The sequence below is a fragment of the Cornus florida genome, unplaced genomic scaffold (assembly GCF_030987335.1).
Source record: "Cornus florida cultivar Cherokee Brave unplaced genomic scaffold, ASM3098733v1 CherokeeBrave_3.0.0_Hap2_Chr10, whole genome shotgun sequence".
Classification (NCBI taxonomy): Eukaryota; Viridiplantae; Streptophyta; class Magnoliopsida; order Cornales; family Cornaceae; genus Cornus; species Cornus florida.
The window spans coordinates 76,570,079-76,591,246 of record NW_026775580.1 but is presented as its reverse complement, the minus strand read 5'-3'; the positions used below and the strand labels follow the sequence as shown (position 1 = coordinate 76,591,246).

Sequence of the window (21,168 nt, the reverse complement as noted above, 5' to 3'; positions counted from 1 at the left end):
TTGAATTACATTTAGAACTTTTCTATGGTAGATAAGTGTCAAGTGCGGATATTTTTCCTGTTTTTAACTTTTTACTTTGATGGTATTTCAGAGTGTCTCTATCAATTAATCTATTTGTAACCAAGTGGTGTCTCAGACATGTGAGCACAACTAAGCTCAGTACCCAAGTGGGGTCTTTAATATTGAACTGTTTTTGCCTTTTAACAGTCATTTTGTGACCGTCTTAAACACACCGCTCACATTCTGCCTCTTGAAGTGGCAAAAAGGAGGTGCATTTTTTTGGTGACTCTAATGAATTAAAGTTTGGTGATTTGGATCCTAATTAATTAAGGCAATTTTGTACTAATTTATGCAAAATAATATTATTTCAGCAAGTTACTTACAATAGGTTTATCGAATATGGGTGGTTTCTTTTGCTCTCCTCTTTCCAAAGGTGAGGGTTTTAAAACTAATAAAACTTCATGAACAATACTTAAGGACCTAAGTATTGTTCAAACTTCATTGAATTGAATTAGGAGCTAATTTATCATATTTCGAATTTAATCCAATTGATAAAAGGCGATATTATGTACAAAAATGTGTTATTCAGTGGATGGGGATAAGGATATTTATGGATAGAGAGACAGCTATTTCTTCAGATAATCAGTGATTAAATTAGTTCAGTGATAAGGACCTGATTATTTTAAATTTTTAAGAATAGTTTTATTTCTCAAAAAATTTGAAAGAAATGGACCCTTATTTGCACAAAATCATTATTGAACCAACGGGTAGACTGCCAAATAAACCAAGTGATGACATATGCAATAAAATTATAATATGTCTGTTAGAAAAATCAATTGAATGAGTTCAAACATACGCAAATCTGACCTACCTGACCTCGAGTCTCTGTTCTGAAATCACGGACATGTTTATTATAATATGTCTGTTAGAAAAATCAATTGAATGAGTTCAAACATACGCAAATCTGACCTACCTGACCTCGAGTCTCTGTTCTGAAATCACGGACATGACCATCAACTTGACAAAGCTAGTCTTAAGATAAATCTAGTATATTCTTGGAAAGATAATGTTACTCCCATGTGACAAGAGTAAAGAGTAAACCGTACCATTACAGTGCACTAAAACTATATCGTTTTGATGCAAAACAAAGTCGAATATGGGAACCACATTGAACTCGTTTGCACAACACAAAGTCAAACGTGGGAACCGCATTGAACTCGTTTGGTGCACAGAAGGGATCCACTTCGGAGTAATGAGAGAGAGAGAGACTCACTGGGAGCAATGTTCTGGCATACAGTAGTATCTGATTGCAGGAATTCAGTATTCCAAATCTTTGAAACAAAAGCACCATATTCACTGGTCATGAGCAAATCATCTTTATAAACCGAGTGACTAACCCAAACAAGATTACTTACCCAAATCTGGAAAATATCATGGAACAGGAAGCAAAACCTACAACCAACCAGCCACCCCACTGGCACCACTTTGAACATCTTTCCTTCTTTCTTTTTTTTCCTTTGTTTTTCAGTTAATTTTCTCGACAAACAAACAAACAGAAACAAGAAAATAAAGTATGTTACTTTGAATCTCTCATCTTGAAGTAATCACATCAATTGTATTCTTTAATGAACTCTTTTAATTACAATTACATATGCCAATAAAACCCCAAAATCGGAAAAAGAGAAGATGGACCAAAAGCCATGGTCATGAATTCTCACAAATCACACAACATAATTTGGTGATTTCAAAAAGAATTGCAACTACATGGACTTTCTACATGGATAGCGGAAGAAGCATCCTTCGCCTCTTTTTCCTGGCCAGTCTTACTTGCTTTGTAATTTTCATACATAAAAGCAGTAGTGATGTGACGCAAGCTAAGATAAGAGCAAGTGTCAAATGCCTGAAATATAATGAAACAGCTGAGAAAACCAGGAAAGCTAAAATGACGAGTTCCCATATTACAAAGACCACAACGTCCACCCTGTGCCAAGAAGAAAGCAAAACGGAGCATGTCAAAAAATGCAGAATCTCGTTACAAAAAATGCTCCTGACAATATGAACTCAGGTCCTAGTGTTCTCAGGAATTTCAAGCACACGCCAATTTTATTGATTCAAACAAGCAAAACATCAAACTAATTATGAACCAAAAAACATCAAAGCAATGACAACCAATGTCTGCTTAGAAACATTCAGAACTTCAATTTAAACCCAATTATGTATGTAACTCGGTGGACTCAATCATCCAATTTAAAGGTAAATGCCATGCTTTATTTTCTATCAAGTATTCAACTTTACAACAGTCTAGCCCAAAGACCTCACTCATTCACATATTGTACATTAGTTAGTAATTTTGCATGCCATCATGATATCCAAGATGTTACAAGCCTCATTTGAGAGCTCTACCACCGTCTTTCCACTATTTCAGCCAAAATTCTGAAATGTAAGCCTAAGCTTGTGTTGTTGAAAGGCTTGAAGATAGACTTGAGTAGGCATTAGCCTTTAGAGTAACATGTTTAATGCACGTGCAACATAATGTGTTAAAGGCAGTATCCAGTCTTAAAAAATGCAGTGTAGGCAAACGACACCTAATGATTCCTGCTCTACTTTCTCCAATTTGTGGACTACTTATCACTTCATAGCAAATGACAACCACACTCATTGACGCACAAGCACCGAAGAGATATACAAACCAAAATAGTGCCTATAGGAGCACTGCTTTGGTTAGGAGGATTCATGTATTAAGCCATCTATTTGTACGAGTGTTGGGCGTTGAAAAGAAATAATAACTCATTCAAGTAGCGGAAATGAGGATATTGTGGTGGATGATAGGAGTGACCAGAAGAGATGAATCAAAGCCAGAGAGTTGATCAACGTCTAAGGTGCACGGGCCTAAATTGCTTGGGGTGAGGAACTACAATAATATACAATAAGGTTCAAGATGAGAACATGTGTGAATCTTCTACGACCACACAATCCCTTAGATGGATAAAAAAGGCATTGACAGCATCAGTATATGACAAAAAGTTCCAAGGCCACATTAACGGATCAAGTGTTATTTTATAGTTCGGTTGTACCTCCCCAACCGCTTTACATACAGATACAACAGGGCCAAAACTGGTAACTCTAATTCACACAACACTCATTCACTAATCAAGGTAAAAGTCCAGCATATTCCTAGATGAATCAAGCAATTTAGCGTCATCGAGACTATTGGACCTCCATGAAGCCATGGAATCCTAGGCTCTAATTATAAATCTTTAATGCTGGGAGGGAAAGACTAAACCACATATGTAATTACCACATCTACTTTACATGCATGAGCACATTCTATGCACATGTTTTTGGAGAAATAAGTTGGAGACAAATTTGTCAAAGACAGTTTACACGTCACGGCACCAACACAACAGATGCAGCAAACAGACATCAGCTATCAGTCATGGCGAAATTGAAAAGCACCAAGCAGAGCTTGATACTGAACCACCCACGTCACAACACTACAACTACAACGACACCAGTGACACAAGCCCATTCATAACATACACAAAATAGTAAGAAAAACATTCATCATGACAATTTACAATAGTCAGTGCGATGAATGCATAGAACAAGTAGATTTTTTACAAATAAAATCATTCAAATTTCCTATCAAAAAATAAAAACATTCAAAATCATTATTTACTTTACTCCTCCAATTAATTTCTCCTTAGAGTTTGAACCAATGAAACATATTTTCATAGACAATGAAACCTTATGAGATATTGGTTAAACAAAGACAACAACATGAACCTTAATTCTAGGGTATCTCAAGGAGGAAAAAACAGAGTCTAGTTTCACAGGATCGAATTCGACTAAAATCCAACAACTTTGTGAGGGTCCTATTACAAAAAATATATATACTAATAATAATGTGTAAGAGTAAAAAATAATAATAAATAAAAACAAAGGAAGGGCATCAACTAGACAAACCTGAAGTTAGTACATCATATGACAAACAGCAATTGATGTGGAATAATTAGTGTGGGACATGCACAGGTGAGGGTGTGTGGACAAAAGGTTATTCTAGAGCTTCATTAGTCAATAGGATTATTGCAATTATAACTATTTATACATCACCTTAGAAAAAGAGAGTCTCGCATTTTCACAATTCAAAAGTTCTCAGCACTTTAATTAATAGTCTACCTTCATCTTAAAACAATATACTTGATAAAAGACGAAGAACTTATGCTACAAATCTCAACAGTTTTTCGCGCTTCACTCATAATATTTAGATTATTTATGGTTTCTTAATCCATATCAATATTAAACACTACAAGAACCACAATATTAATCAAATCTATATATGCATTGTCTGACCCCACACAGCTGTCCACACAAAGAATGCCACCCTAGTAGGTGCCGAAGAGCGCCATATAGTTTTCCACGGGAAGACAAAGCTAACAAAATTAGACAAATATAAGAACAAAGATCTTACTTCAAAACGACCATGAGAAGAGGGAATCCATATCAAATTGTCATACCCCCTACCAATTCCTTCCTGCCGATACAATTGGTCCAGAAAAACCTCTTTCAACTCCCAATCCTGAAATGACCGCCTAAAGTGCACATTCCACGTATATCAAGCCGATAACAGTCAATCACGTAAGCATGTTTGTCAATTGCAATACTGTATAATCTGGGAAATGTGCGAGATAATAACTGATCCCCACACCAAAGATCTTCCCAGAAACGGACGCATCTACCATCACGAACTTTGAATCTAATATGAAGAGAAAAAGCATCACATCCCTTCCGAATGAATTTCCAAGCCCCAACTCCTCCCGTAATAGAAACCGGGCGTGTAGTCCAACCGCCAACGTCTTCCCCATACCAACACGATACTAGCCTTTGCCAAGGACGTTGCCTTTCCTTCCCGAACCTCCACAACCATTTGCCCAACAAAGCTTGACTAAAAGGAATCAATCGTCTAATACCAAGACCACCCAACTTCATAGGCTTGCAAACTCACTCCCATCTAACAAGGTGATACTTGAACTCTTCTCCCCTTCCGCCCCAAAGAAAATCCCTTTGAATTTTTTCAATCCTTTCAGCAATGGAGCAAGGAATTTGGAACATAGAAAGAAAATATGTGGGAAGACTAGATAAAGTGCTCTTAATAAGAATTACTTTGCCCCCCTTTGACAAATATTGCTTTTTCCATCCTGCCAACCTCTTTGCATACTTGTCGAGCACAGAGTCCCAACTCCCCCACTAACCTTGAGGAGACCCCTTAAGGCAAACCCAAATAAGGAATAGGAAAGGAACTAACCCTGCAACCAAGTACTGCAGCCAAAGAAGAGATATCCTGAACATTCCCAACCGAGACAAGTTCACTCTTAGCCACGTTAACCTTTAGCCCGGAAACCGCCTGAAAACATGCCAAAATGCACCTCAAATATCTAAGTTGAAACACATTTGCATCACAGAAAACCAAAGTGTCATCTGCAAATAGCAAATGAGAAATCTCCACCTGATGGTCAATATCTCTTCCCACTCTGAATCCCTTAATGAGCCCAAGATTCTCTGCCCTACGCATAAGTCTGTTAAGGCCCTCCATGACAATAAGAAAGAGGAAAGATGACAATGGATCACCTTGTCTTATTCCCCTAGAACACCCAAAAAAACCAGCAAGAGAATTGAAGGACATGTCTCAATCCATTTCCTCCACTTACTTCCAAACCCCATTCTTTGTAGCAAATAGAGGAGAAAATTCCAGTTAACATGATCATAAGCTTTCTCAATATCAAGTTTGCATAGAACTCCAGGAACACCGCTGCGCAATCTTGAATCCACACATTCGCCTGCAATAAGAACTGAATCAAGAATTTGCCGACCTCCAACAAAAGCATTCTGGGAGTCTGAGTTAATCCCATCCATAACTTCTGTCATCCTTTGAGCAAGCACCTTAGCAATAAGTTTGTAAATACAGCCCACCAAACTGATAGGACGAAAATCCTTAATATCAGAAGCGCTTCCCTTCTTAGGAATAAGGGCAATAAATGAGGCATTTAGCGAATTCTCAAAGACACCAGAAGTATGAAACTCCTGAAAGGTACCCAACACCTCACCTTTCACAACCGTCCAGCTTTCCATCAAAAAAACGCATAGTAAACCCATCAGGCCACGGAGCTTTATCCCCATTACAACTTGACAAGGCTTTTAGAACTTCTTCTTCAGTGAAAGGAAGCTCTAACCCATCTCTCTAACTCAAAGATAGCCTCAAAAGGGAGTCCATCAAGTTTGGGTCTCCAACCGAAAGGTTCTGTGTAAAGCTTCTGATAAAAAGAAACTATCCTATTACGCACCTCTTCCTCCCTCCACAGCTCCACACCTTCCACCCGAATGCGTCCAATGTGATTACTCCTTCTATGAGCATTAGCTAATCTGTGAAAAAAATTTGTGTTACGATCCCCCTCTTTCAACTAAAGAGCCCGAGATTTTTGACGCCACGAAATCTCATCCATACTAGCAATCTCAGCTAAAGCTGCCTGACAGGAAGTTCTCCTAGAGCAAAGAGACTCCATATCTCCACCTGCCTCCTCAAGATAATCAATCTCAGAAAATTCAGGACTCTATTCTTTCTCCATTCAAGATTCACAAAAACATCCTTATTCCACTGCTTCAGATTGAATTTGAGAGCTCTTAACTTCTGTGTTAATATGAAGCTAGGTGCTCCTATAACCATCGCTCCATCCCACCAAGATCGAACTTTCCCTTGGAAATCTTCCGATCTCAACCACATATTCTCAAATCAAAACGGGGTTCTACGAGAACACAAACCCCCACAATCCAAGACCAGAGGAACATGATCTAAAACAACCCTTGCGAAGACCGCCTAAACAACATCTGGGAATTTTTCTTCCCACTCCCCGAAGATCATAAATATGTCCAGTCTTGAGAGAGTAACTGAATCCCTGCCACTAGACCAAGTAAAGGTTGCGCCTTCCATTGGTAGATCAATGAGAAGATGCTCATCAATGAAGTCAGAAAACTGATCCATATCTAAAGACCTCCTTCCCCCAGTAAACTGATCCATCAATGAAGAGGGGAAATTGTATTGTTAATTGATGTTGCCTTTGTAAGCAAGATAGGGAATCTGTTAATCATCTTCTTATGTATTGCCCTGTGGCGTACAATAGTTGGAATCTTATTCTTGGATTGTTTGGCATGTGTTAGGTAATGCCACGTTCTATTAAGGATTTGATTTATGCCCAGAGAGAATGTCGCGTGAGCAGAGGTGTGCGCGATTTCTGGAGAAATGTCCCACATTGCGTATGAATGGAAAGAGTCGTCTACGGCGACACTAAAATTTATTATTATTCGTTCTCTCTTTAGTTTTGTGAAGAGGAGTTCTTTCTCTTCTTCTGATGCTTTAATTTCTTTTCTGGATTCTTTGGGGCCTTAGTCCCCGATTATTGTTCTAGGGACACGTTCCCCTTTTGAACGCTTTTTTAATTTATTATTACTTATCAAAAAAAAAATCTATATATGCATTGGCTAGAAAATTTATTTTAGACCAACAATAGCTTTACAACCAATTGTATAGCTAAGGTGGTACTTATTCCAACCCACTAGGGAGATGGAGTTGGGTTCATGTCCCATTGAGGATGTGGGTTGGGAGTTTTGGAGCTTACATATGGGGTAGGCATGGAAAATCTTTTTAGAGAAAATATAATAATAATAAAGAAAAAATTTAGTTCTTTATCAAGAACTTGGAAACTCAAGTTCGTGGGACTGGGACGGGACACAGACCAAACAGCAGATTCATCAACCTGTAGGGATAGCAAGATTTATCCGGTATGACTTTCTTCATCTCAATCCCCATACTATAGCCTCCACTCTGCCTTCTTTCAAGTTTCAGTGGTCTGCGACTTTCTTTTTCATCACTGCTTAAAAGTTAAAACCTCCAAATTTCACCCCCTAAACTTCTGACTGGTTTTAATTAACACATACTGCCTTGAAAGAGTCTGACTTGGAGTCCTGAAAGACAGTCGTAAGAGATCCATGGGAAAACTAAAACCCACTGCATTTATACGTTTGATCATTTTTCATATACTTGTTAAGAAGAAAGAAGACGACTTCTCTAGGAGTGTACTTTGGCAAGCAATCTCATGTTTGGGAGAAAAAAGTTGATCAATGAAACACAACGGATGACAACATTTAAAGTAATGATGTGAGCTAAAAAGCTCCACAAGGACAAAAATTATAATTCAAATGCTTAAAAGTGTGATCCTTTCAAAAAGAGGAAAGAAGTCTTCCATCTGAACAATTACATTTCAGTTAAAATTCTTTTTATTTATTTTTAAAAAAAAATCCCGTCTGTCTGTCTAATAACTGCCAACTTAGTTCCCAATCCAAATTGAAATAGCACAAGAAAGCATTTTCTAGAAGAACAAATCAGACCAGATGGACGAAGTCCTCACACCTAAGTTTCGATAACTCAAATTAACAATAAGAATCTAACAACTTATACCCATTACGCAAAACAATGCCAGGCATAATTAAAAAAAGTGCTTCAATTATAGGTTTCACGTGTCAATTTCCTATATTCCCTGGTTTTACAAATCCAAATTTCAAAAAACAGACCTTCTAAAATAGAAATCGGTGTATAAATTCTACCAAAGACACAAAAACCCTAGATGATCCAACCCGTGATCTTCCAAATGAATTTCAAAATAGGAGAAATTCTAATCAGATGCTAAACCATTTAGATCACCAAAAAAACAACAAATTATCTGAAATATATATATATATATAGACACACATATATATATGATTACTTGCATATGAAACTCTTATTTTGAAAAAAAAATTATATATAGAGAGATTACATAAATTTAAACCTATTTGATGAGAGTGGATTGAAATTGGATGATACCTTGAAGAAGTAGGCTTAGAAGTGGAGGAGAAGAAAGAGACAGAAGCCCAATCATGCTTGGATCGAATCTGATATTCCCTCAGCTGTTCCGCCAGATTCGAACGCGTTATCATCGTTGCGTTCTCCGCCTCGCTCCTTCTCCCCTTCTCTCAGCTTCTCTTTCTAAATCTCTAGATATATGTGTATATATATCAAAAGCACATTTGTCATTTACATTGGCAAGTCACGATTTGCAGAGAAAGAGAGAGAGAGGCGAAGAAGAAAATTTGAACGGGAGAGAAACGAAAGGCATCAACGTTCGTTTGGTTTTTAGTTTTAGTAGTTGCGTATGGAGTCTCTCTACTCTTTCTATTCTATGACCCAATCATAGAGAGAGAGTATATCATAGGTCATTTTTTTTAAGCCCAAACTGGTTGGGCTTTGAGACTTACTTGGTCCAACTGGTGTTTAACTCTTTGAGATAAGGTTAAAAACGTAAATTGAACATTAGATTTTTCTCTGTTTTTTTGGGCAAGAAACTGATACATTCGTCACTATCACGCTGGGAGTTAAAAAAGATATCACTGGATTATAGTGTTTGATTGTAAAATTATTTTGAATTTGAATTAACAGCAATTGAAATACTATTTCTGCCTTAGAGATATTAAAATCTTGAAAATTCATTCAAAAAGGTAATAAACACGTGTATGGGGTTATTCAATATCTCAACTTATTCACATATCTAAATTTCAATGCCAAATCCAACATTAACTAGGGCTCAGATTTCCAAATAGACCTTACTCAAACTTTGTTAAAGAGTATCCATATCACACACAAACCAAACACAACCATTTTTTTAAAATTGTGGACTTAATTCCAACCTTCTATTTTATTTTTTTATTTTTTTCATTAGCGAAAAAAATACTCGTACACCACTTTATTTTTTATGGAGACCTGAACCTCCACGTTCTCCTTTAAAAAGTGAAGAGGAACTGCAATGCCTTTGGTCCAACATTCTATCTTACTTGCCGTTTATTTAAAAGCAATCGAGAATGGCAATTCAATTGGGCTTATGAGGTTTGGATCAACCCAGAACGTGTTTGGTATTTACTGCGACCCAACCCAATCTGGATGTGTTAATGGGCATATGGGCCTTTTTCAATTTTATAAACCAAAAGTCCAGAACAAACAGGCGTATATAATTGGGCTTTTAGACACCATAAAGATTTTCAGGTTCCGATGCTTCTAATATTGGTCTTCCTCCAAAATTGTGTAACTTAGATGTTAATCCAAACATTGAATGCTTTGATGATCTCCCTAACTTATCGAACTTTCAGCCTAACTATGGCGACTAACACGTAGCTATCCATCAGGCTCAAATCCATTGATCTGTTAAAGCTTACTTACTTTATAGGCCTCTAATAGTTAGGTTTTCAGCCAAATTTTCAAAATAGTTTCAAGTGAAAAACTAAACCTTTAGCAGGGCCGGTTATGCCCTGGCACATGTCCCTGGTCTGGCCTGTTTATTATTTAGCTGACAAATAAAAACTTACTACTCCACCGAGTCTATGTGACTACATTTTAAAGTCAAATATAATGAGACCTATAGTTTCAAGTCAAATATAATGAGACACATTTTAAAATATAGGATAATTAACTATTTGAAAAAGTTATAACTCATTTTTTAGGTTTCATCTTAATATAATATATTTGTTGGCTATTAAAGTTTCAATCTATATCAAATTGTACATGTGTTATATATATATATCACATTGCATCTCGATCTCTAATACATAGATATTTAAGATTGTATCTCCTATATATAATTAGATAAACATTTGTGCATTGATGTAATGATTAAAACTAATGATCTATGTGATTCCAAACAAAAAATAAATAAATAAATAAAAATTGCAAAGTATTGAAAAATTGAAAAATATTGCAGTTTTGTTCTAGATTTTGTACCAATCAAATTCTTCTATTTGACTACCATGAAAGATTTGAAAACGAAAAAGAAGTTACGGTTATGGAAAACTGAGTTATGAAAAACTAGGTAGATAAAGAAATAAAAATTGACGTATTTTACGGAAACAAATATATAATAACACGTCAAATAGTAATGATACTTATTTAAGTTGACATTTTATAATAACATGTCAAATTTCTAGGTTGGTTTTTAGTCGAAATATTAAAGTCCTCAAAAATATAATTTTTTATAATATATATACTAAATTTATGTATTTTTATATGTATATATGAAAAAAAATCATATAATGCCCCCTTCAAATTTTTATTTTCTAAATTTATCTCTTAAATTATGTATTTTTTGTCTTTGTTACTCTTTAAATTCATTTAATTTTCTTTTTTTAAAAAAAAGTCAAATTTCTTTTTTAATCAAAATCCAATTTTTTCTCTCATTTTTCTTTCATTTAAAAAATATTTGTTAAATATTTATTTTTTTAAAATGGCTCTTTGATTGATATATTATTTTGAGTAATTTATATTTATTGTTATGTTATTAATTTTTATTTTTATTTATTTTTTTTTAAATGTGACCCTTAATTTAATTTCTGCCTCCACCCATACCTTTTAGTAGAAGTCAATTATAGAATCTATCCATATCCCCCCATTAGCCAAACAAAACAAGAACCATGCGTGTAGTTCAAGCTCCAAGTGAGATAAAATTTTGTGGATTTTATTTTACCTAACTTAAAGGAAAAAGAAAATGATGTTCAATCAAGCCAACTTGCATTTAAATTGGAATTCCTTTAGGATGAATGAGATTCCAAACAAAATTGGATCTACAGAATATTAAAGATATCAAGATATTTTGAAATCTCATAAGAAATATATTTTATTTAACTCTATATTTATGGATACAAATTAATAGAATAAATATTCAAAGTGTTATCGAAAGTGACCTAAAACATCTCGGTGCACCAAATGATTTAGTGCATTGATAATGTAATACGATACATTTACTTTCGTATATCACAGTACCATTAAATAAAAAATATAATTTTTTTACTATATTATACATTTACTACTTTCGTATATTACAATGCCATTAAATAAAAAATATAATTTTTTCCCTGTACGATACATTTGCTTTTAAAATATCACATCCGTGTATTACAATGCCATTAAATAAAAAATACAATTATTTTATTATTGTTGCCCCCATCAATTTATTATTGTAGGACACTCATTTGTTCTAAGTTTTTGATGGACTTGAATCCTTTAAATTAAATATTTTATAAATTAACCCACAATATTTAAAATCTATCTACTTAAATCACGTCAATTAATTTAAAGTTATCCTAAATTAAATTCATTATAAATTAACACATAACATTTAAAATCTATTTACTCAAATCACGTCAACTAAGTTAAATTTATTATAAATTGACACGTAACATTTAAAATATATATACTTAAATTACGTCAACTAATTTAAAGAAAGTTTAAAGATTATACATTTTTTAGATAAAAAAAAAAAAAAAAAAAAAAAACAAATACTATCGTGACTTGTTTAAGATACAAATAAAGAAAAGAGAGAGAGTATGGTGAATTTTTCTTAATTCAAACACTAATATTTAAAGTTGATGTGATTTAAATGCCACGCGTAAATGTACAGTAAATTCAACTTAACATAATTTAGAAGATATTTAATTTAGAGAATCCCAATCTGTTTTTGATACAATGATTTACGTTAAGTATTCTGTAAAAAAAAATTCAAATTCACTGATGCATTAATTATGATTAATAAATTGATCCTATCATTTAAGAAGATATTCAATGTAATCATACATCGTGCACATCACGACCGTTGATGTACATACAATAACCGACTGTGATATCCCGATACACAACACACCGATAACATTGAATATCTTCTCCTACCGTTCAACTTCGTTAGGTCTGTGGGGCAACATTATTCACTGGCATTCTTAAATTGTACAAACACAAAAGTGGATCTCAAATTCACTTTACCTTTATATTATTACCCGGTAAAATGAAATTTCATCTACTGTTTTCGAAAGTTGTGGGCAACGTCAAAGTTTCAAACCGACCAGCTGTCCTCTAAGGTGGGCCCAACTGGCAAGTCTTTGGGAAGCCCACAACCGCTCATTCTTTCTAAATTACTGTACACGTATGTTGGAGCCCACACGAGCTTACCCACCGACCTTCCCATATTTATCCCATCAATACCGACAATTTTGTGTCCCACTAGTACACCTCTCTCACGTTCTTATCCCACGTGTCATGTTCCTATTCGATCACCTACCCAAATCATGACAGCGTGTTCTTCACCACTTTTCTACTTTCTTCTTTTTCTTCTCTCATCATCTCTCGCCTACATAAAACCCCATACTCGCTCCTTCTTACCAACGCTGACACGTGTCCTTAGCAAATATCGAGTAGTACAAAACTGATATGACCCGAGAGTGTATTAAAATTTGATGCTCTTTGTCTGATACTTTAACACGTCGGTTAGAGTAGGCCTTTGGGCTTCTGATATTTTAGTTATTCGCGTCCGGTACGTGTTGGATTTGATCATTTGGCCTATAAAAGACCACTACCCTCTTGAAATATCAATTCATCGACTATTGTTCAAAGCTTCGATCGTCAGCCAACTATATTCATATTCATATACATATATTCATTCAGTACACTACATTTTGATCTTTAATTTTTTATTTTTGTTTCCTTTATCTGTTTTATATCTGTGTTTGCTAACTTGATCGATATGGCTGAGGAACACAAGAGCCATGAGAGCGAGATCCCCGTGAAGCCCGATGCGGTCGCGGAACGTGGGTGGTTTGATTTCTTGGGAATGAAAAAGGAAGAGAAGCCTCAAGAGGAGGTACAGGTGTCTGAACCGGAGCACAGTCTCTTACAGACCGAGTTCAAGAAGGCACACGTGTCTGAACCAGAGCCTAAGTTTGACGAGGAGCACAAGGAGGAAGAAAAGAAGCACAGTGACTTAGAGACCGAGTTCAAGAAGGTACACGTGTCTGAACCAGAGTCTCAGTTTGAAGAGGAGCACAAGGAGGAAGAAAAGAAGCACAGTCTCTTAATGACCGAGCTCGAGGAGAAGGTAGACGTGACTGAACCAGAGCCTAAGATTGGAGAGGAGCACAAGCAGGAAGAAAAGAAGCATAGTCTCTTAGAGAAACTCCACCGGTCTGGCAGCACCTCTAGCTCATCGGTAAGCTTTTATTTTATCATCATTTAATATAATTCAACACAGTGATATGTATACATGTACGTTGCTTTTTATTTGTTTTTCATTCACCTTTAATTTATATAGTACATAAATTGGCATATATATATATATATATTCAGGTCATCAACATGAATAGATCGGGTCATATACAGGTCTTTAGGCGTATACAACTATATATGTGTGACTATAAAGATATTTTGAGAAGGACTATAAAGACATTTGACAATAATGATAATTGATCCTTACCCAAAAAAAATATATATATAGTTATTTGAGAAGACTATTATTCTTTTAATACTACAAAGATATTTGATTTATTGTTAGTTGTTTTCTATGTAAATATAGTCATATTTAGTCTATATAGATCTATATTTTGTGCATGTCTTTATGTATATATATGATCTTGATTAAGATGGTTTAGATCCTCTTCAAGAGGTTGGTATTCAAATTAATGAATTGAATAGATGATAGGTACATGAAGTTGCAATTCAATGATAGTGAAATACAATTTAATTCCATTATCTACATCTTTGGATCATAACTTCTGACTAGAATAAATAATTAAATAAGTTAGTTAAATGTCATCTTATATATGGTGAGGCATTTGCATCAGGCAGGTAGTATGAAAGTACCTTACCATCCAAAAGGGTAAAGTAGTAATTTCAAACACCAGCACATCTCCTTCTATGCATGTCCTTATAATAATAATTAATCAATATAATTGATAAGCTCACCATTATTTTATTTTAATTTTTAAAAAAAATATGCAGTCAAGCGATGAGGAAGTAGAGGAAGGAGGAGAGAAGAAGAAAAAGAAGAAGGGACTGAAGGAGAAGATATCACACAAGCTATCAGGAGAGAAGGAAGAAGAGAAATTCCAGGAGGGCTCGTATGTCCCTATAGTGAAGCAGGAAGAGAAACACCACGAGGACTCATATGCCCCTATAGTGAAGAAAGAAGAGAAACGCCATGAGGACTCATATGCCCCTGACTCGTATGCCCCTATAGTGAAGCAAGAAGAGAAACGCCACGACTCCTCGTATGCCCCTGACTCCTATGCCCCCCCTATCGTGAAGCAAGAAGAGGAACGCCACGACTCCTCGTATGCCCCTGACTCCTATGCCCCCCCTATAGTAAAGCAAGAAAAGAAACGCCACGAGGACTCATATGCCCCTATAGTGAAGCAAGAGGACACACCTGTCCCCAAGTATGAGGACCTTCCTGAGTCAACTCAGCCAGAGGAAAAGAAGGGCCTCCTTGAGAAGATCAAGGACAAAATTCCTGGACATCACAAGAAGGCCGAGGAGTTCGCCGGTGCCCCTGCACCACCGGCGGAGTATTCCACAACCGAGCCGCCCTACAGCCCCGAGAAGAAGGGCATTCTCGAGAAGATCAAAGGGAAGATTCCTGGATACCACCCCAAGACTGAGGAAGAGAAGAGGGAAAAGGAAAAGGAGAAGGGGAGTACTGCCTATTAAGAAGACCAAAACTTTGTTTTGAATTTTACAGTCATGATTGTGCTGTGTGTGGTTTAAGTAATTATATGATCTTGTTTGGTTTGTGTTTTTTTTTTTTTATTATTATTATTATTACATTTTGTATATATGTAAGTACTTTTATGTGCTTATATATAAGTTTGTTTAGGGCTGGAGAGTTACATACCTTGTCCCATGTCCCTGGTTTTATTTTTGAGTTGCACAATAATTAATGGACTGTTTACTTTGATTTTGTATATTCAGTGTATGGATATTGTGAAAAGAAGGTAAAGTGGGACTCTTTTGCTTTAAAATAGTTTGTAGCTCTTGGCCTGTCTTGACTCTAAGGAAGGTGCATGTAACCAATAATATGCTTCTTTGGTCCTCCTCTCCACTAAGCAAAGCCACTTTGTGGCAAAGCAAGCAAAGCTACCTATCTATCTGCTAGTCGTCGTTTAAATTGTCTGATGCTCTGAATCAAGAAACTAGTCATTCTAAAGTATAAAATGACAGATATACTATTTAGTGGTGCAGCCTATTGTGCATATTATTAAACTGTGATATATAGTGTTATATAGATCGCTGATGGAACCATATAGTGAAAGGGACGTCTCTGTTAAAGGGATACTCCTATATAATTAAGCTGATGATTATGCCTCACTGATTTCAAAGGTTTGGTTTTGGTAAATATACCGTGTATTTGCAAAATTTAGCTTTAAGAGAAATAAAATAACTTACTCAACAAATAATAAAAATAAATAAGAACAATATATAGAAGCGTAAAATTGTTTGACTATTTATACATAAAAATTGGTAGAATTAAGTTAGCACTCGTTACTTGTCCTCCAATTCTTCCCATACATGACTTTCTTTACAAATAGAGTTTTTTTTATTGTATGGTATGTCCTGTGTAGAATTTGCTTTGTATAAAAACTTACCATCCGAATTCCATCCGAATTGACTCCTTTGTTAAATAGGACTGAGCCATCTTTAGTTATACTTGGGCCGGATGCGATTTGGTGTAAGTGACTTGATTAATGGATCAAAACTCCAACAGTGGTGATGTTGGGCTGATCGATGCTTTTGTTTAGTTTCGGAGGCCCAACATAAATGATAATGGGTTAAAGCAAAACGTAACTTGGGCTTGATCTAGATGGGCTTCTGAGATCTCCAAAATGCAGATTTGTATAGTGGTGGCATGTCTCATTCTCATTGGAAGGAAATTTTTTCCTCCACACTTTGCCCCCAATTCCACTTTAATTAGGTTACGGCTCCTAATTAAAGGGAAATTGAAGTCGTGTAGTTGCCATTCTTGCACGAGGCGTTTCCATTCGCGTCTATTGTTATTCTGACTCAAGGGCTTTTTCAAGACTCGCTTTTGTTCTCAATGTGCTCTCGTTCTGTCTACTGCGTTCTTCATACTCTTCATATCTCCAGGTTAGTTCTTCTTTCCCTTCTTCCAATCTTACATTATGAGTACTTCGACTACTCCTGAGCGTATAGAGATCGTAGATTCTGAGTCCAAACCCTCGTCTTTCCCTAATCTCATTAGGGTTCCCCCTTCTAGGGTTTCGAACTTCCCTAAACCTGTAAATGACTCGGTTAATCAACCAGATGCTTCCACGATCCAGGCTGAAACATCCACCTTTAGGTCAGACAATATCTTCACTAAAGAAGAAAGGAATGCAATTTTATCTATTCGTCATATCCCGTTCTCCATTGAATCCGTAATGGAGGAATTCGAGATTCCCGAGGGGGTAGAAATTGCAGAATACCCCAAAGGCACTGATTTTTGCTCCGGCGAGGGTGTCGGAGAAGACGAGTTGGACCTCTCTGTTGGGCATCTTAACGCTCTTAGGTTCCCCCTTCATCCTTTCTATCACGTAGTCTTCAACAAATTGGGGATTGCACCCCTACAAGTAAACCCTAACTTCCTTCGAGTAATCTCGGCACTCCTTATTTGCCGATGGCAGGAGAGTCTTGACCTGACTCTGGTTGACTTGCTGATTACTTATTCCATTTCTAAGCATGGGACCGAACTTGGTCGTTTCTTTTTCATTCCCCCTGGCACCAAAGGATATGTACAGACCTCCCTACTTCTGAGAAGAAGTGGAAAGAGATGATGATAATCGTTAAAGGGAGATGGGCCGTGCCCCAATCGAGCAAACTCCCAATCCCTCGCAAGTTCAGGAAGTTAGGTATAGAACATCCCCCCTTTCTTCATGAAGTTTGTTCTGGCTATTTCCCATGTCGAGTCTTATTCTTTTGATATATTTACGAGTTTCTTGGTGTTTTTTCAGCGACATTTCCTTCTTCGGCTGCTAAAAAGAGGCTTTCCTTCCTGGAAGGGCAGGTTTGGAGCGACCCTCCTTCAGTTGAGAACTTACTCACTTCTGCAAGTCTAAAAGCAGTTGCTTCCAGAGCTGTAATCGCTGATCTCATGGACCTCTCACTTCCATCATTTGACAACTTCCCCATGACTGAGGAAGAAAAACAGAGGGCTAAAGCCTTGAAGAGGAAAGTTGCAGAGAGTACCCCGTTGACTATATTGCGTACAAACGAGCAGGAGAAGGAGATTGACTAAGTCCCTTTGAACAAAAAGGCAAGGCTGAACCCTTCTTCAACCACGAAACCCAAGGGTGCTTCCAACCCAAAAAGCAAATGGAAGAAAGCTAAAGAGATTAACCCTGAGGATGAGGTCAGTGCTTACGTCCTTGCTGAGGCTGGGGCACCTTGGACTCCTTCTTTCTCGAGGGCTGACAAGTCCATCCTCCATGTTGGTGATTCTATGATCACTGACCCATCTGCAGCACTGGCCGTCGCTCGGGGAATGTGGCTCCCCAAGGATGAAGAAATTATTAGCAGAATGGGGTTGGAACAGCTACTCCCATCTACCCCTGTTCGAGCCATAGAGGTTTGCTCCTTCCTTTATTTTCATTATCATAATTGTCTTACAAATTTTCTTACATTGTTATTGTCTCATGATGCAGAGCTTGTATCATACTATGGCCCTCTGTGCCACTGCTGAGGCTCAGTCTCTCTCTCTTAAGAATCTGGAGAAAGACCTCAGCAATTCTGAGAAGAAGGCATCCCATGCCATTGCCAATGCACAAATTGCATATGAGGCTCGGGATGTTTATAAGAAGCGTCTGGCTGTTTCTGATGCAAAAGTTGAGTCGCTGGAGGCTGAAGTCCAGCATTTGAATGATGCCCTTAGCACCTGCATCATTGCCGGGAGGCAGATGCAAGGTCGTTACTCCAGTCTGGTGCGCTTGTCAAGTGCAAAAGCTTATCGGTCCGGCTTCAATCAAGGCTCAGGCCCCAAAACGATGGATCCTGATGCCTTTGATGTGAATATAGGGGTGTCCTTCCCTTACAACGATGCTCACTCGGAAGATCCTCCAAGCTCATCAACTCCTGTAACTCCTGGTCCTTCAATTCCTCCACCTGTAAGTCCAGCTGTGGTAGACGCTTTCGAATTTGCCCCGTTTGATCCGAAGAGGACGTAGGATCGAGCAACTTTTTTTCCCTTTTTTCTTTTGTAATGAAACAATATTGAGAATGATAAATTTGAATGATATAACCTTGCTTCTTAAGCTGTGTTACTTTTATTCTGTTTCGACTGAGTATGCCTGTATGCTTCTGATATTGCACACACTCTGTTGGATGAGAGATTTGTTTTTTTTTTTTTTCAAGGAAAGTACCCTGCCTGAAGGTTCCTTATTTGTTTTAGTCCGAAGCAAAATAAATAAGAAGTTTTCCGAGCCGGACACTTAGTGTCCAAGGCGAATGAATTACTCCCTGGCGCTGAGCCTGAGGGACTCCCCGGCGCTGAGCTTGAGGGAGTTTTCCGAGCCGGACACTTAGTGTCCAAGGCAAATGAATTACTCCCTGGCGCTGAGCCTGAGGGACTCCCCGGTGCTGAGCTTGAGGGAGGTTGTGCCGAGCCGGACACTTAGTGTCCGAGGCGAGGTTTTGCCGAGCTGAACACTTAGGATCTGGGGCGAATGAATTACTCCCCGGCGCTGAGCCTGAAGGAGGTTTTGCTAAGCCGGACACTTAGGGTCCAAGGTAAGGTTTTGCCGAGCCGGACACTTAGGGTCCGAGGCGAATGACTTACTCCCCGGCGTTGAGCTCGAGGGAGGTTGGGCCGAGCCGAACACTTAGGGTCCGAGGCGAGGTTTTGCTGAGCCGAACACTTATCCGAGGCGAATGACTTACTCCCCGGCGCTGAGCCTGAGGGAGGTTGAGCTGAGCTGGACACTTAGGATCCGAGGCGAATGAATTACTCCCTGGCGCTGAGCCTGAAGAGAAGTTTGCATATATATATATTCTTCTCTTCGTTGTTTGTTTGTTTGTTTTTTTTTTTTTTTTTTTCAAACAACTTGCCGAGGACTCAAAAATGATAGGAGGCCAAGAAAGCGAGTAACAATGGCTGAGAAGTTTCCTATTTGTTTACTTTGGAGACTCTCCTCCATTAATACTCCCTTCTTGGCAACAATACGTAATGGACTACGCATATATTAACCACATTTCCTTTCTATTTTTATCCGATGTGGGATAGAGAGTTTTAACCATAGGTCAAAACGCATGCTTTTTAATAACTTACTTCCAACATTGCTTTGCATAAAAGCATAAAATTGCATAATCATAATGTAGTATGAAAATTTCTTTGCATAAAAATTGCTAATGCATAATGCGACGCAAAATTGCATAATCATAGAATGGTGGTATGGCCCCCATTTTTATGGAAAGAAACAAATAGAAGTAAAATAAAGAAAAGCTTGGCTGACTGTGGGCTTACGTAGCCTTATTTGTGAAGAATTCTTAATAAAATTGACAAACTTATCTAATGGAAATACCTTTTAAGATGTATTACATTCCAAGGACGCGCAATGGGATGTCCATCAGCTTCGGCCAAACGATATGCTCCTTTCCCCACTACTTCGGTAATCCTGTAGGGTCCGGTCCAATTAGGTTCCAGTTTCTTTACATGAGTTGTCTCTTGCTTCAGAACCCAATCGCTTACCGCAAAGCTCCAGAATCTGACACGTTTGTTATAATTGTTGCGCAGCTGCTGCTGATATGAAGCAAGCCTAATTGCTGCAGCATCCCTTTTTTCATCCAGGAGATCGAGACTATGTTCGAGCTGCTGACTATTGTTTCCTTCAAGCAACAAGGATGTCTGAAGGGTTGGAACCGCCGCTTCGGTTGGAATCACTGCTTCGGATCCATAAGCCATGGCAAAGGGATTCTCCCCTGTGGGCCGCCATGGTGTGGTTCGGTATGCCCAAAACACCTGAGGGAGATTCTCGTACCATTTCGTTTTGAGTTTCTCCAGCTTCTTCTTTAAACAACTGAAAATGGTTCGATTAGTTATTTCAGCCTGTCCATTCCCTTGTGGATGACTGACTGCAGCTAGCTTTTGTACAATTCCATGCTCAGCGAAGAATTTTCTTGTACTTCTATTGTCGAGGTTCTTACCATTGTCCATCATAATGACTTTTGGGACCCCAAACCGGCAAATGATGTTGTTCCAAAGGAAACTTTTTACCTGCTCATGGGTCACA

At 37.5% G+C, this 21,168-nt stretch overlaps 2 protein-coding genes across 2 annotated transcripts; one reads left to right on the top strand and one right to left on the bottom strand.

The window, feature by feature from the left end:
• Positions 1-1,555: 1,555 nt before the first annotated feature.
• Positions 1,556-9,259, bottom strand: LOC132279212 (uncharacterized). Its single transcript, XM_059781140.1, has 2 exons — positions 8,915-9,259; positions 1,556-1,981 (listed from the first exon to the last, which is right to left on the bottom strand). The coding sequence occupies exons 1-2, from the start codon at positions 9,025-9,027 to the stop codon at positions 1,774-1,776; spliced, it is 321 nt and encodes a 106-aa protein (XP_059637123.1). The 5' UTR covers positions 9,028-9,259; the 3' UTR covers positions 1,556-1,773.
• Positions 9,260-13,475: 4,216 nt separating this feature from the next.
• On the top strand, positions 13,476-15,855 carry LOC132276470 (dehydrin DHN1-like). Its single transcript, XM_059777904.1, has 2 exons — positions 13,476-14,105; positions 14,894-15,855. The coding sequence occupies exons 1-2, from the start codon at positions 13,644-13,646 to the stop codon at positions 15,599-15,601; spliced, it is 1,170 nt and encodes a 389-aa protein (XP_059633887.1). The 5' UTR covers positions 13,476-13,643; the 3' UTR covers positions 15,602-15,855.
• Positions 15,856-21,168: the final 5,313 nt, after the last annotated feature.